Below are 16,382 nucleotides of genomic sequence, written 5' to 3' on the forward strand. Positions count from 1 at the left end.
TTTATTAACTTGAGATGTTAAATGCCTGTCTGAAATAGAAATCCCATGCTTAAAGAACAAGTTGATGAAGCCTGTATTCTGTAGATAATTCTTTTGTGTACTGTGGGCTTTCCTTAAGGGTTGCCCACAATACACAAAAGAATTTTAAGGGATGAGTATGGAGAGTGCATCAAGTTACACAAGGACATTTCAGAGTGAGTCTTCTAAATTAGTGTTATATGTGTCCTAAAATTTATAAATGAAAAGCAGCCGGCTGGGGTAATAAAATTTGAATTAGTAGATAGTATGTGGGGCTTTCCAGGTGGCTCTAATGGTAAAGAACCCATCTGCCAATGCAGGTAGACTAATGAGACGCTAGTTCGATCCCTGGGTCGGGAGGATCCCCGGGAGGACGTGGCAACCCACTCCAGTATTCCTGCCTGTAGAATCTCACGGACAGAGGAGCAGAACAGACTGCAATCCTTAGGGTCGCAGAGTCGGAGATGGCTGAAGCGACTTAGCACACAGGCCTATTAGTTATCAGAGGAAAATGAGAACAAAGGGAGTTATTTTACATCAGATATCTATGTTTCCATGAATATCTTGATGAGCTTTTGAGCTGGTTCATAAAGGAGTCTGAAAATTTTCAAATACAGGGCAGAATCAGTAGAAATCTTTTAATCATTTACTGTATACCAAACACTGCCAGCAGGAACGCTTTGCTTTTTTTTCCCCTTCCCTTTCCGCGGGTCACTGCAGGTCACGTGGTTAGTATCACGTGACTCGGTCAAAGGATCTTTTCCTCGTAGCTTTGCTAAAAAAAAAAAAAAAGGCAGCAACCGCGGTTCTCCAGTTAAAGCTGCTAACGTGTACTACGCTGTTTCCTTGTTGGATTTTCTTGTTCTCTGCTACTGTAAAAACAAAATGAGTGGTAAGATTTACTGGTTTTGAACATTCTGCTTTTATTTTAAAACGTAGCAAGTATTGTATTACTCTAAAGTCATGCCGTTTGTTTTTTCAATAGATGCCAGATCTGTTGCTGTAAAAATTTTACATTGTGGCCATGTAGTTATAAAAAGATTAGACTCTGTTTAGAGTTGAGTTGATTTTATATTCCACAGACTATTCCTTTCCAGAGCCTTTACTAGGATTTTCTTTTTACAACTAAAATCTGCAAATTGGCATCAGATTATTTGGAAGCCATTGTGAAAGCTTGCTTGTAAGGAGAATGTGTGGCACGTCAGCAGCCCGTTGCATGTTAAGAATTTGAACCCAGACAGATCTCTCGTTTTGTTTTGTTTTTTAATCAGATGTCTGCTAATATCTGCTAATAAAGAAAAAATTTTAAAAGAGTTGACATTTTACTAGATGAAATACTGAATCACTGATGGCGATTTTTAAGGAATTTAGGCTTCTCAGATTTCTTAAGGCAGTTGGTAAATAGAGCTGTTTACTCTTATGCAAGATTTTAGAAAAGGAAATATGCCCTTAAAAATCTAGGTATATGATTTGTGGTAGATTTTGCTCAAATCGTATATATTATTAAGGAGTTAGTTGGTGGATCTACAGTGGTTCAGATACAGCTACTCTCCTGCCAGATGTGTTTAATGGTAGTCTGTAACAGACTTAGCTTCTTCACCGAGACAGGAGCTCCCTCACTGCCCTCAATCAAGAGTTTGTAGTTAATCTTTTCATACCTCCTAAATTTAAAAGTATTGTTGGAACTAAGGAGGTGATGGAACTTCTGCATCATCAAGAATGCGAGGTTTTGGAGTTTTGCTACTATAGACAGGAATAGCAACAGAAATGGTGCTGTAAATATTGTAGTTCTAAGCAACAAAATAAATGCCTGTATTTATTTTATATATAATAAATACCTGTATTTATTTTGTTTATACAATGGGAGTTTTATAGGTTGTGTTGCATGTTACTTCACACCAGTATTTTAGATATTAAATAATGCTATACATGAAGTGTGTGGTTTTGTTTTGCTTTGTTTTAAAGAAAAAAATCTAACCTTGTACCATTTTCCCTCAGGGTAAGAAAATTCACTTGCTAAAGTGAAAAGATTACTTCATAGGGATATGAGTTAATGATTATTCCTGGACTGCAGCTAGTTATGGGTTTACTGCTGGTTTATTTGAGATTAGGTTTGTTTTGTGCTCTCTTCAGTAATCACACTTAGATATAATTAAAGAATAAAGTAGAATTTTGTATTACTAAATTATAAACACTTAGCAGCTTTCAAAGTATATTATGGTTTGAATTGCAACTACTTAGTATTTATATATTCATATCTTTAGTGAAAGAAGAGCAACCCAAAGCAGTTATGTAGTTTTATAAGTTTAAATGTAATTGGTAATAATTTATTTTTTACTCTGATGGCTAAAAAACAAAAGCTTCTTCTGATAACTTGAAATAGGGATTAAACTTGACCACATATGCAAGGAATCAGTCTCTGACACATACAGTAGAAACACAACAAAGTAATTTCCTTTATTAAAATTATAGATAATAGTTTTCAGTGAATTCTCTTTCTGGTTCTCAGCAAAATTTCACGCATTCTGAATAATCTCTAAGCCAGATCACAGGATTCAGAAAGCTAGCTTGTTATAGTTTTCTGTAAATTAGCTAACAGAAGTAAACCAGCATAACTTTAAAACTGCTGTCATTTCTTGAGTCCGGCATATAGAAGTTGAAAGGTGAGTTTTGGATGAAGCCTTTCTTGCCTAGAGTTGTAAAGCACGTCACAAGTATTGTTTAGTAAATTTATAGGTAATGTTGACTTAGATGTAGGAAAATTTTGTGTTTGTTTTCCAAGGATATGAAAATAAAGAAGGCCTTACTTGTCCTTAGAAGCATCAGAGCATATTTCTTAAAGCTCATTACATCAGTTGCTAAAAAATACATAATATTTTAGTGTTTACTAAATACATAGTAGAAATATATCCTTAGATATGAAACCACTTTTTAAAAAGTTGTTGGGAAAGGATATCACTATTAAAATGAAAGGAAATGTAGAATAAGACTAGCTGAGTTTTCTTTTTTTTTAAAAGGACTTTTCAGTGTAAGAAACAAAAAAAGTTTTATTTGGGTAAATACTCATGTATTCCATTTTTCTAATGTTCTCAAGCCCCCAAAGGCATGACTTACTCATTACAGGGTTAAAAGATTTTTAACCCTAAGAAAACAAGTTCCAAATTTCTAACTAATCTTCTTCCTGCTTCTTCCTCTTGACTTTTTCTTGATTTTTCCTATTGTTTTTTCAAATTTTGCCTTTTGTATTTTTCATTGATTTTATATGCAAAGTTTGGTTTGATTTTCCACTGGGTCAGTGTTTCTTAATTTGCACAGTTTGCACAGGAATTACCTGGGACATTTGTAAGTGCACTGATTCAAGACCCCCATTTACTGTAAGCATAGTAAACAAGAATCTCTAGCTCCCTGACCAGGGATTGAACCCGCAGCCCGTGCAGTGGAAGTGCAGAGCCCTAACCACTGGACTGCCAGAGAAGTCCCTGTGTGCTTAAAACTCTCCCCAGGTGACTGTTAACGATCACCAGGCAGGTTTGAAAAACACAACTGTAGGTAAAGAGCAGTCAGTGCCCTTTACAAGGTAGACATTTCTATTTTAGCAGGTGAATTATCTGAATTTCCTTTCATGGTTATACACTATTAGTTTAAGGGTTTAGTTTAAAATGAAGAATTCAAAATGTAATTCAAATTGTTTTCAATTTTTGCTTGTTAAGTAACCCAGGATTAATAGATGATTTCTGTGATCTGTTCAGGTCCTGCTCAGGTTCCAATGATGTCCCCAAATGGTTCTGTGCCTCCAATTTACGTGCCTCCTGGCTATGCCCCACAGGTATGTTTTGTGTTACTTTTGTCTATATATGTGTGTGTTAGTGATCGTAAGGTTACTATTTAATGCAAACAAAATTTAGATGCCGAAGCTTATTACCCAGTATACTATATCTTTGGCAAATCTATTTCAAATATTTTAGCACAATCAGTGCTATTTGGAAAGGAGGAAAAATTAAGTTAGTAGCACTCATCATGTGGCCTTGTCTTTTGGGTGTTGAATTATAATAAAGAATTAATTTTAGAGGTTTTTTTCTCCTGGGATATGTAAATAATATAATTAATATCATAAGGTTTAAAGGCACCCATGCTAACATTTTAAAATTAACCATTTACTTAAAAATAATCCAAGCCAGTGCATCCAACTTCTTTACACTCATTCACAGGTGTCCAGGATCATTGGATGGCACATTGTGGTCTATACAAGAGAATTTAGACCTGTAGACCTGCAACCCTAAGGGCTAAGGGGATCAGTATCACCACACACCTGTAGCTCTTTCTTACATGCAAATTGAAAAGCTCTGACTTAAAGAAAAAAGGATAGCTTACTTATTTGCACAGGCAAACTTAGTAACTATAAAGTCTATAGGTGTCAATATCTGCTACTGAGATTCTACGTAGTCAGCACTCATTGCTTCAAAACTTTTTGGAAATAGCCAGTTTCTTATCCTAGCACTGAATTTGTACTTGAAAATTTTTTAAAGATGTATTTATTTATTTAAATTATGGCTGTGCTGGGTCTTCATTGCTGCACGCAGGCTTTCTCTAGTTGCAGTGAGTGGGGGCTGCTGTTCGTTGCCATGTGTGGGCTTCTCCTTGCAGTGGCTTCTCGTGTTGCCACCCCTGGGCTCCAGGGACACAGGCTTCAGGAGTTGCAGCACACAGGCTGCACGTGTTGTCCTGCAGCATGTGGGATCTTCCCAGACCAGGGATTGAACCCATGTTCCCTGCATTATAATAAGGCAGAATCTTAATATAATATATTAATATATCGAATATATATTTAATTATAATTAATGTATATTTGATTATATTAAATATATAATAATTATATTAAGATATAATACATCTTTATATAATAAGACAGATTCTTAACCACTGAGCCACCAGCAAAGCCCCTGTACTTGGAATTTTCTTCAGAGCCTCTCTTATATCCTCCCTGATTATGCCAAAATACTGGTGGGCTATTGTGGTAGATTCACTGGCCACTATCTGAAGCCTACCCCACTATATGAATGAGAGCAAAAGAGGACCATGATCCTGGGGACAATGGAAATAGTATGAGAATTAGAGTCCAAAAGCTGGATCCATATCATGTTTAAAACCCTTGCTGGCTGCATGGCCTTGGACAAATCAACTTCCTTGAGCCTCAGTGTCCTCACTGTAAGATAAGATGATAACATATATGAGTTAACATAGTTGAAAGTGGAGAAAGAAATGGCAGCTCACTCCATTTCTTGCCTGGAAAATCCCATGGACAGAGGAGCCTGGCGATCTACAGGCCATGGGTTTGCAGAGTCAGGCACAACTGAGTGACTAATACTTTCACTTTCTTTCATATTTGAAAGTACTTTGTAAGCTTTCCAGAGGAATAATCTGGTCATTATTTCTGCTTTTGTTTAGCACACTGACTCCTTAGCCTGCCTGCCTTTTTTACCCTACTAAATCTACTCTCTGGTATACACCAAACCAAAGCCTTTTTTCCAGCATAATCCTCTTTGACCTCTAAATATTTGTTAAAAACATAATCATGTATGGATGTGAGAGTTTGACCATAAAGAAGGCTGAGCACTCAAGAATTGATGCTTTTGAACTGTGTTGTTGGAGAAGACTCTTCATAGTCCCTTGGACGGTAAGGATATCCAACCAGTCAATCCTAAAGGAGATCAGTCCTGAATATTCATTGGAAGGACTGATGCTGAAGCTGAAACTCCAATACTTTGGCCACCTGATGTGAAGAACTGACTCATTAGAAAAGACCCTGATGCTGGGAGAGATTGAAGGCAGGAGAATGGGGTGATGACAGAGGACAAGATGGTTGGATGGCATCACTGACTCAATGGACATGAGTTTGAGCAAGCTCCGAGAGATGGTGAAGGACAGGGAGGCCTGGTGTGCTGCAGTCCATGGGGTTGCAAAGAGTCCGACACAACTGAGCGACTGAACAGCAACAGTCCTCTTTGACCTCTGAACATTTGACCCTTCCCTGGTGGCTCAGTGGTAAAAGAGTACGCCTGCCAATGCAGGAGCCTTGGGTTTGATCCCTGGGTCAGGAAGATCCCCTGGAGAAGGAAATGGCAACCCACTCCAGTATTCTTGCCTGGGAAATCCCATGGACAGAGGAGCCTGGCAGGCTACAGTCCGTAGGGTCACAGAGAATCATACACTACTTAGCAACTAAACAACATTCATATGATTTACCCCAGATTACCCCAGATTTTCTTGAAGTAATGCTATCCTGATTCTTCCTACTTCTCTGTGTGCGCCTTTTCAGACCTTTCTCCATCTCCATAAAGAGGATTACCTCGTCTTTTCTCTCTAGCATAGCTCACTTTAACAAACATGTTGAATGGCATCATGTGCCAAGCTCTGTATTGGGTGCTAGTGACATAAAGGTGATTAAGACAGATTATTCAAAGGCAATTGTAGGTATTCTGCTGTTCTCTCAGCTAACAGTACCTTTCATTTTTGTGGCAAATTTCTACTCTTCTCAACTCACTCAATTATAACCTTCTAGAATTAACTTTCCTTGAACCTTTTCACTTGCCTTTCCGTTTGGGTTCTCATAGCACATTATATATATCCCTCTTTTAACAAATTTTTCACATTGTTTAGTTAATAAATTCTCTTTCCTGAGAAGAGAAGATTATGAATTCATACAGTTCCTGTATTTAACAGTAGTCAAAAGATATGTATTGAGTGTTCTTACATGTTAGGGACTCTCTCAGTGCTTGAATAAAAAGAGGCAAGGACCTCTGTACTTCTGTAGTTTACATTCTTGTGGGCAAAAGGAAACATAAGCATAATAAATGGATAAATTATATGTAATGTATTTGGTGGTAAAATGGGGGAAAAGAAAGAAAACAGAGCTAGTTACATTTTAAGATAGGGTAGTCAGACTAGGCATCATTGGAAAGGTGCCTTTGAACCAAGTCTTGAAGGACAGTTGGGAGTTAGCCATGCATTTATTCAGGGAAAGAGGATTCTGGGAACAGAAACAGCTGGTGCAAAAGGCCTAAGATGGGAGCATGCTTGGGAACAACAAGGGGGCCGTTGCAGCTGGACTGAGTCCTTAAGGCAGAATAATAGTAAACAGTGAGGTCAGAGAGATAATAAGACTAGATCATACGGAATTCTCATTCATCTTTATTTCCTCAGTGCTGAGTACAGTGCCTGTCATGTATTAAGGGCTCAATAAATACTAGTAAATCAATCAAATGATCATCCAAGTTGAGATTCTATATCTTTTTTAAAATGTATTTTGCCATGCCACATAACATATGGAATCTTAGTTCTCCAACCAGGGATTAAACCTACACCCCCTACACTGGAAGCACAGTGTTAACCACTGGACCACCAGGGAAGTCCGAAGTGCTGTATTTTTAGGGCAAGAGCCACTAAAATAATCTTCCTATATAACTTCTTTAATTTTTTCAGTTCTGTGCTCATTAGTTGGCTTGGCCACTCGTGAGGTCTAGATTTCTTGACACATAAGGTCTTAACACAGTTCTGTTCTGGTTTGTCTCTGTATGCTTCTCTTGATAAATGTAATCACCCATCTGTTTTTTCAGCCAAACATGCCTACTCACATGCTCACTTGATGTTCTTCTTTCTCCATGGTTTCTTTTTTTTTTTTTTCCTCCATGGTTTTCTTAATGCTGTTATCCAGGGAATGTTATTCACTCCCTCATTTCTGCCTTTTGAAATTCTACCTATCTTTGAGAACCTAGATCAAGTTATTTGTACCATTCTTTAGTTACATATACATACCTGATACTATAATTCTGTGTCTATATATTCTCCTTAAATGGGATTTTAAGTTCCTTGAGTGTATGGAGGTACCTTTTTAAATTTTTGTTCTGTAGTAACTCAAATATAGTGTGTATTTCATAAATATTTGTCAAATAAGAGAATGAACTTTAATAGTAATCATTGTCTGTAGGAAATGTATCACTTTAAATCACACAATGGTAATCCAAAGACAAAAATCTATTCTCATCATTATTGAAATAATTTAAGTACCTAGTGTGTAAGAATGAATTCTAACATTTTGACATCACCATTGAAGTACAACCCCTATTGCCTGACAGACACAGTTTCTCATGTTAGAAAATACTTATCAAAAGCCAAGTTCTCAGCACAGCTGAGAGCTTGGTAATTATCCAAAATTTGACACATAAGCAAACATAATTATATTAGCAAAGATAGAAGCTGGGAGTTGAACCAAACATTAAGACACGTAGATGGCTGTTATAAGTTGTATGTTGTATTTGGCTCAGTGGGAACTAAAGGAGCACACACACTAAATCCAGGAATAGCTGTCATCTGCAGTCTCTTTTTAGACTTCTGTACACTGTTCTCCCCTTGGGGCAGCAATTTAATCAGCTTCATCCCTGCCTTCTGTGTATCTGTTGTTGAAGGCCAGTGATCGAAGGAAGGTCAAGTAATGTTTTTGCTATACCATCATGTAATTCAGTACATACACCAACAGGATTCAGCAAATGTGAATATCCTAAAACATTTGGTCAGACAAGCAAGGACTGCAAAAACTAAAATCCAGTATGGCAGAAACTAACACAATGTTGTAAGACAGTTATCCACCAATTAAAAATAAATAAATTTAATTTAAAAAAATTAAAATCCATTGTTGGGACTCTCTAGCTCTACCATTGAGGAAGCAATCATGCTACAAATCAAAGAGCATATTGAGGCCGAAAAATTAAAGATTCAAAAGATAAATAATCTTAGATGGAGATCGAGATTTACCCAGGATAAATCAATCTTCAAATTTTTTATGTTTGTATGAATGCCATTAAGTTTAGAAGCACTTCAGAAGTGCAGTTATCAATAATTCACATCTATTTTACCTTGATTTTTGAGAATAACAGACAGTGTATTATGTGTTAGGTGATTTGGGGATTCGTTGGTCCTGTTTTTCTCATTTGCCATTTGCAAAGCCCAGAGTTGCTGTTAAAATTGCCAATTTTGTTATACTTTCTTTGCTTCTTTATCCAAGAGTTCTATAATATTGTTAATTTATATTTGTACCTTATTTCTCTGATACTTCAGCATTCTACTTAGCAGTAATGAGAATAGTCAGTCTTAATTTTTTAGTTGCATAGCTTTTGTTGTTGGATCAGAAAAATGGATCATCATTTTTTAAAATTTTTTATTAAACATCAGGTGCTTGCAATATGATTGGGAAACCTAAAGTTCATTAAAATTTTATGCATAAAGTAGGCCTGGGTGTTCATTGGAAGGACTGATGTTGAAGCTGAAACTCCAATCCTTTGGCCACCTGATGTGAAGAGCTGACTCATTGGAAAAGACCCTGATGCTGGGAAAGATTGAGGGCAGGAGGAGAAGGGGACAACAGAGAATGAGATGGTTGGATGGCATCACCGACTCGATGGACATGGGTTTGGGTGGACTCCGGGGGTTGGTGATGGACAGGGAGGCCTGGTGTGCTGCGATTCATGGGATCGCAAAGAGTTGGACACGACTGAGCGACTGAACTGAACTGAAAATGTTCGTTGTTCACCAGAAGCTTAAATGCCAAGGAATATTAATTTTGCAAGCAAGCCAATGGGAAATATATTTAGTGATAAAGAACAAATATAGTTGTACATTTTCTGATCATTATTATTTGGAAAACATGTAAAAGGGTAGGGAAAAAATTCCATTAAGTGTTATAACCCAGAGATATTCTCTGTAAACATTTAGTATGTTTCCCCTTAGCCTTTTCTCTAATTAACAGACATAATTTTAGACATGACCTTAAGGAACTTGATTATTACAGTTTAACAAATAAGAAAGGGAAATGTATGAGCAATTTGACATACTGCATAGACAGAAATACATGCCAGCTGAACTCAGACACCAAAGAGAGAAACAGCACAGTAAACAAAAGCAGTGAAAACAAATGGCACAGAAAGCATATGGTGACAGGTGGAGAAGGAACTTAGTTTGCTGGCAAATAATAACAACTTGTGGTCCCTAAGGGTATTGCAGCTCAAAATCACACTTGATATTTTAGTGATGAAGTTAATGAATTATCAAGAAAATAGTGTAGACTTAACCTGAATGGGACTCCTAAAAGGTAATGCCAAAAGGTCCCCCCTTCTGCCTTTCTGTAATGGCTCCTTGTTTTTTATGGAATGTGGGTTGTTATGGTGATGAGAGGGTACCTAACAGGGAGGGGATTGTAGATCTCATAATGTGGGGAAAAGGCCTGTGTCAGCTTCATGAAGTTTCAGATTACTCCTTTGAGCTGGACTTGGTATTTCACTGTGCCTTTATGTCAGCACACAGCAGTGAGGTTAGTAAATCTTTCAGAGTGTACAAACAAGTCTGATCTCAGTCTTTGTCTCTCCTGGAAGGAACAACCAAAACAGATGGACAGCAGTGTAAGAGACTGAAAGGTTTAGATGAGGCTGAAGAGACACAGTAAGAGCTGGACAGAAAGGTTGTAGTCGCTTACGTTGCTGTGTGCTTGATTAGACGTTGGATGAATCTGTTAGATGAATGGCCAGAAATATCTGTAATACTGTTCAGTAGCTTAAATTCGGAGTAGTTCAGAATGATGCAATAGAAGTAGGTTGCTAGAAGTAGCAGGGAAGCAAAGGTGGTAGGTATTGAAGAAGTCACAAAACCCTAGTAGTTAGCTATTGTTAAGGGGGGTGGGACATTTGAGTAGAACTAATAGCATTTATTTCTGGTTATATCAGTCATCAAACAAATATTTTTTGAGCATCTGTCATACACTACATGTACCGTACCAGTTATTGGGGAGAAAATAGAATATAGAACAGATCTGTCATGGAATGTCCATTCTGGAGCACAATATAAAATATCAGATAGCAAACACAACCTCCTTTCTCTGCAGCCCCTCTCAATTACATTTGTGTTCAGTGAAGGAAACAAAACAGGGCTTTTGTCTAATTAGATATTACATGGTGTATGTGGTTAGGTGGTCAGACTGTGTTGATATTTCCGTTTATCTCATCGTCTTTAATTTTTTTAACATAGACTAATTTGGATTATATTTTACCTTTTTTTCCTTCTCAGAACTTGTTTATCTTAATCTCTGCCATCACTGTACCCTGTTGGTGTAAAATTCAGTGTCTTGGCTATTTCTTGGCAGCTAGAGACTAGGCGGATAGTTTTGAGGTCTCTGGCCTTACTCTGAAGTTACTGGCTGCTCAGAAGATTTCTTGAAGTGGTGGAGTTCTCCACACCCTCTTGATCCTGATCTGGCTTTTTTTTTTTTTTTTTTTTTATCTCTGTATCTTAGTTTTGTTTTCGTTTAATTGTAAAATACACATTAAAAATATACCATAACTGTTTTAAAGGTACAGTTCAGTGGTATTAAGTATGTTCACACTGTTGCGCCACCATCCATCCCCAGAACTGTTCTTGCAAAACTGAACTCTGTACCTTATCAACCTTAAAAATAAAATACATAGTTAACAGCAAAGTGATGTTATTCAGGAATAGCAGAGAAATTGCAGTGCAGGACATGCAAACTATGGCAAACCATAGGCAAGTTCCCAAAACAAAGAAGAGGACGATTCTTAAAGAAAAGAGGGGAGTTGGGAAGGGGTGGTTTTTGAGCAAAGTCCATCGGAGAAAAGAGAGTTGAGGGCTATGGCTGCTTCTGATTAGGCTAGTTGTGGTAGCTTCTCATTGGCCATACTAAGCAAGGAGAAAATTTTTCCTTCCTCCAGCTGGGGTATATAAAGTAAGCTTCCTTCCGGTTGGGAAGTGCAAGGTATGTGATTCCTGCTAGAGTCTGGAAAGGACAGCAAACAGTAGAGAGTTCCCCCTCTTCAGGCCTTCCAGACTATTTTAAATCAGGTTTCTTGTTGAAATCTCATTTCACGACCTTTTAAAACAATTAACTCCCCAGTCTTTCTTCCCTCAGCTTATCTGTATATTTGAAATGTTCTTATTCAGTAGAAAAGTGGTTTTAATTTCATAAGCAATTTAGCCATTTCTTTTTTAACTGATGAGATCTCACTTGTGTTTGTGAAATTTAAAAAGGCACTAGGAGGCAGTTATTTGTGGATTCTGTGCTGACAAAGTGAATAAGAACATGGAATTGAAACCAGCTTACCTGAGTTCAGTTACTAGTTCCTCCACTTACTGCCTGTGTGACGTTACAAGTTATTTAACATCTCTATGCCTCAGTTTCCCTGTCTAAAAATAATGGAAATAATAATGCTACCTATTTTAGCATTGTTTTGAGGATTAAATAGTTAACACATGTCCCTTGAGAAACTTACAGTTAAATTACAGAGTAAGACATGTTGGAAAATTAACAAGTACTACAGTGTTAGGGATACCAAACAGATGGTAGAGAATAAATGCAATAGAATTGATAGGAAGGAGAGAACACAGATTCTGGTGTCTAGGAAAGGGTTCACAGAGAGCAGTCAAGGAAACTACAGACTCCTAACCCCACATCTCTATCAGCATCTGAAGTTACATTCTTTACCTTCTCATCTCATCAGTCCGTACTTTTCTTTCATCTAGATCAGACAGACTTTTCTGCTCCTATCTAAATCCTGCGCCCCAGCTGGAGTCCTGTCTTCTCCTTTTGCCTGCTCAAGGACATTACTCTAGCTCTCTCTCTCGCCCCTACATCATCAGTTTCTTACTCTCTGATGGATCATGCTCATTAGTATATCAGCTTGTTGTAATTGCTCCCACTAAAAACAGCAACAGATTTTTTAAGCTGCTTGACTCTTCTACTGTCAGTTACCACCCTACATATTCCCTTCTACAGGAAAACTTTTCAAAATTGTGAGGAAATTTAGCTCTCTAATTCTCCTCCCCACTTTCTCTCTTTAGTCCATTCCACTCAGGCTTTGCCTCTATGATTATGCTAAAACTGCTCTCATAAGGTTCCTATGACTTCCAAATTGCTGAATCCAATGGTCAGTCCTTAAGTCCATATCTTATTGAACCTATCAGTGACACTTAACAAATCAGTCCATTCTCCCTGATATACTTAACCAAACTCCACACTCTCAAGTTTTCTTCCTGCTTTACCTGTTTGTCCTTTCCTATCTTTGTGGAACTGCAGGCCACTATTATCTAACTGCCTACTCAACATTTCCACTTACAGACTTAACCAAACTTATATGTGCAAAACCTAAAACTCCAGATCTTCTCTCTACTCTGCTGAAGTAACTTGTTCTAACCTATAGCTTTCCCTCTCACTGTTGGTGAAATACCATCATTCCAAAACTTTTTCACACTTCTCCAATGGAATTATCAGCTAAGCTTGTTGTTTTGCCTTTAAAGACACGCAGACTGTGGGCAGCTTCTCACTCCCTGCACTGCTGCACTGTGGCCCACGCCACCACCATCTCTTGCCTAGATTTCTACAATGACTTCCTGAATGACCTCCCATTTTTGGCTTTGCCCTACAGTCTATCCTCAACTCAGCAGCCAGAGTAACCCTAGTAAATGTAAGGGTATATCAGGATTTCTCAATCTTGGTACCATAAACAGTATAAGCCAATAATTTTTCGTTATGGGGGGGGTTGTCCTCTGTGTTGTAGGGCATTTAGCACCATCCCTGACCTCTACTTGCTAAGTAGTTAGTATCTCCAACTCCAGGTGTGACAACCAAAAATGACTCCAAGCATGCTCAGTCGCTTCATTCATGCCCAACTCTCTGCGACCCCATGGACTGCAGCCCATCAGGCTCCTCTGTCCATGGGGATTTTCCAGGCAAGAATACTGGAGTGGGTTGCCATGCCCTTTTCCAGGGGATCCTCCCGACCCAGGGATTGAACCTGCATCTCTTACGTCTCCTGCGTCGGCAGGCAGCTTCTTTACCACTAGCGCCACCTGGGAAGCCCTAAAAATGACTCCAGATACAGCCAAATGTCCTTTACAGTAAGGGTCCCCAACCTCCAGGATCTAATGCCTGATGATCTGAGGTGGAGCTAATGTAATAATAATAGAAATAAAGTGCACAATAAATGTAATACACTTGAATCGTTCCAAAACCATCCTTACTCTAAGTCCATGGAAAAACTGTCTTCCATAAAACCAGTCCTCCTAAAAGTTGGAGACTGTTGCTCTAGGGAGTAAAATCACCCCTCAATGAGAACCACTTGTTTCTGTGATGGTCCTCCATCTCACTGAGTACATATAGTCCCTAATAGCCTATACAGTACAACCTGCCTGACTTGGCCATCATCTCTACCATTTTGTATCTGTTGATCTCATCTGTTTCTGCCTTTTCTCCTCCTTTATGCTGATCCAGTCACACTGGCTTCCTCCTAGCCACTCCTACTTTAAAGGCTTTGTTCTGACTGTTCCCTCTTCCCAGAACAGTCTTTCAGATTTTTGCGTGGCTAATTCCTTCAATTCCTTCACATCTCTGTTCAAATTCTACTTTGCCCATAAGGCCTATCCTGATCATTCTTTTATACTACAGCTGTTCCCCTCTTGTGGCACTTCTGACCCCCTTCACCTGGTGTGTTGGTTTTTTCCATAGTGTTTATCGCCGTGCAGCATGCTAAATAACTAACTTTTGCTGCCGTGTTTGTCTGCCCCTGTTAGTGTGTGCCCACACAAACGTGTCACTGGGTTTTTCTCTCCTAAATTACCACTATCTTTTTGTTCAAAAACAAATTTTGTTTTAATGAACGGAGGTGGTTAGTGCTAGATTTGGAAGGATGGATGGGACTTTCATAGATATAGACTGGGGGAAAGTAAAATGAAGAGGGAAAATGGCATAAGCCAAAGTACAAGATAAAGAAATATGCAGGTAAGTATGAAGATAGGTGTTTTAATATACCAGCCTGGCTGGAATGAAGGGTTCAGAGTTTGGTGTGGAAGAAAGATAACAGCTATAATGAGAGGTTGGAACCAGATGGAATGCTAGGTTGAAAAGTATGTACCATGCAATCCTATCAGCAATGGAGGTCATTTAAGATTTATGAGTCAGACGTTGATAAAGGTGAAAGTGGTATGTTAATGGCAGACACTGTGGTTTGGCTCACTCAGAATCCATTTCAGACTTCCTCTCAGGTCCCATCCTATAGGTTAGAGGCTGGAAAATGGTAAACAGATTCCGGATTATCTTCAGCTGGGGTTCCAGATAGGACGTTGTTTCCACCAGTCATAGGCAGTTGTCCAGGCTTGAATCCAGAACTGGGTTAAATAGGGAGACATGGGATATGCAGTCTCCACTGTGCTGAAACAAACGTACTCTTCACCGCGTGTATCAAGACAGCGATTCATTTGCTCTTCTGGTTCCGTGTTTTCTCACAAGTCATCTCACACTTCATCAGGGAAAGTTTAATAACCTATTTAATAGCAACTATATTCTTTCTAAAGCAGTAATTTATTTGTAACTTAAGCTTATCTGTATCCAAGTACTGTGTTTTTTAACATCCTTGCCAAGCACGTATGTTTATAAACAAAATTTGCTATTCGTTTAGGCATAGTAAAACTTATTCTTCCATAATAAAATGTGAAAATATTCAGTTCAGTTCAGTCACTCAGTCGTGTCCGACTCTTTGCGACCCCACAAATCGCAGCACGCCAGGCCTCCCATTTGCCTTTAAGATACTGCTTTACATTTTAATCATTTTCTGTTATTAAAGTCTAAAAGATAACAAACTCTTCTCATAGAAGGATTTATAATTTTGAGGTAAACTCTTGTATCTTTTTAGTCCTTCCTGTATGTTCTTGTTGTTCCAGTGAGGTTCAAAGGGAAATCTATCATTTTTAAAAATATTTTTCCACAGTGTGACCCCTATGTGGAAATGTGTAATTTCTAAGACTTAGAGCCACAGATATTTTCCTTAACTGGGAGTGTTTTTGCCTCCCTTGACATGATCTTCAGCTATTAAAATTGTTCTGGTCATGGTCCTAAGAGTTTTATGCCTAAATTCAATATACAGTTGATCTGGGGAGTTTGGATCCAGTTTTTTTTCCCCATTGCTGTTTCACAATTTCTGTTCTTTCCACATCTTATTTTTCCCCTACCCCACAAAAAGAAAGAAATTCCTGACCCTGATATATTGAAACCAGAAGGTCCCTTGAGACATTTGGTCCCATTGCTACATTTTAACTGTATCACTAAATGCATGTCACACCTAAGATAAATACTGAATATCCTAACTCACTGTGTATATTACTATTTAGCCAATCTTGTGTTTTAAGATTTATATTCAATTGTATAACAAAAACTACTTCATGTTGTTCCGTGCTAATTCATATGTATGTAATGTATTTAATAAAACCTTTTCTTGTTGGTTCTGTAAGATTTCTTAATTAACTTCTAATCAGTGTAA

The 16,382-nt window shown here is 38.1% G+C and overlaps 1 protein-coding gene across 3 annotated transcripts in view; it reads left to right on the forward strand.

Annotated features, from left to right (window-relative positions):
• The window catches only part of FNDC3A (fibronectin type III domain containing 3A), a 113,322-nt gene that overhangs the window by 60,672 nt on the left and 36,268 nt on the right, over positions 1-16,382 (forward strand). For 2 of the 3 annotated variants that reach the window (XM_040266935.1, XM_040266936.1), the window contains exon 4: positions 3,768-3,844. In XM_040266935.1, the coding sequence (XP_040122869.1) occupies positions 3,768-3,844 (77 nt within the window). Of the gene's footprint in view, positions 1-439; positions 911-3,767; positions 3,845-16,382 lie in introns of those variants that run through there. The other variant, XM_040266937.1, reaches the window with a different exon arrangement.

Source organism: Oryx dammah, unplaced genomic scaffold (genome assembly GCF_014754425.2).
Source record: "Oryx dammah isolate SB20612 unplaced genomic scaffold, SCBI_Odam_1.1 HiC_scaffold_24, whole genome shotgun sequence".
NCBI lineage: Eukaryota > Metazoa > Chordata > Mammalia > Artiodactyla > Bovidae > Oryx > Oryx dammah.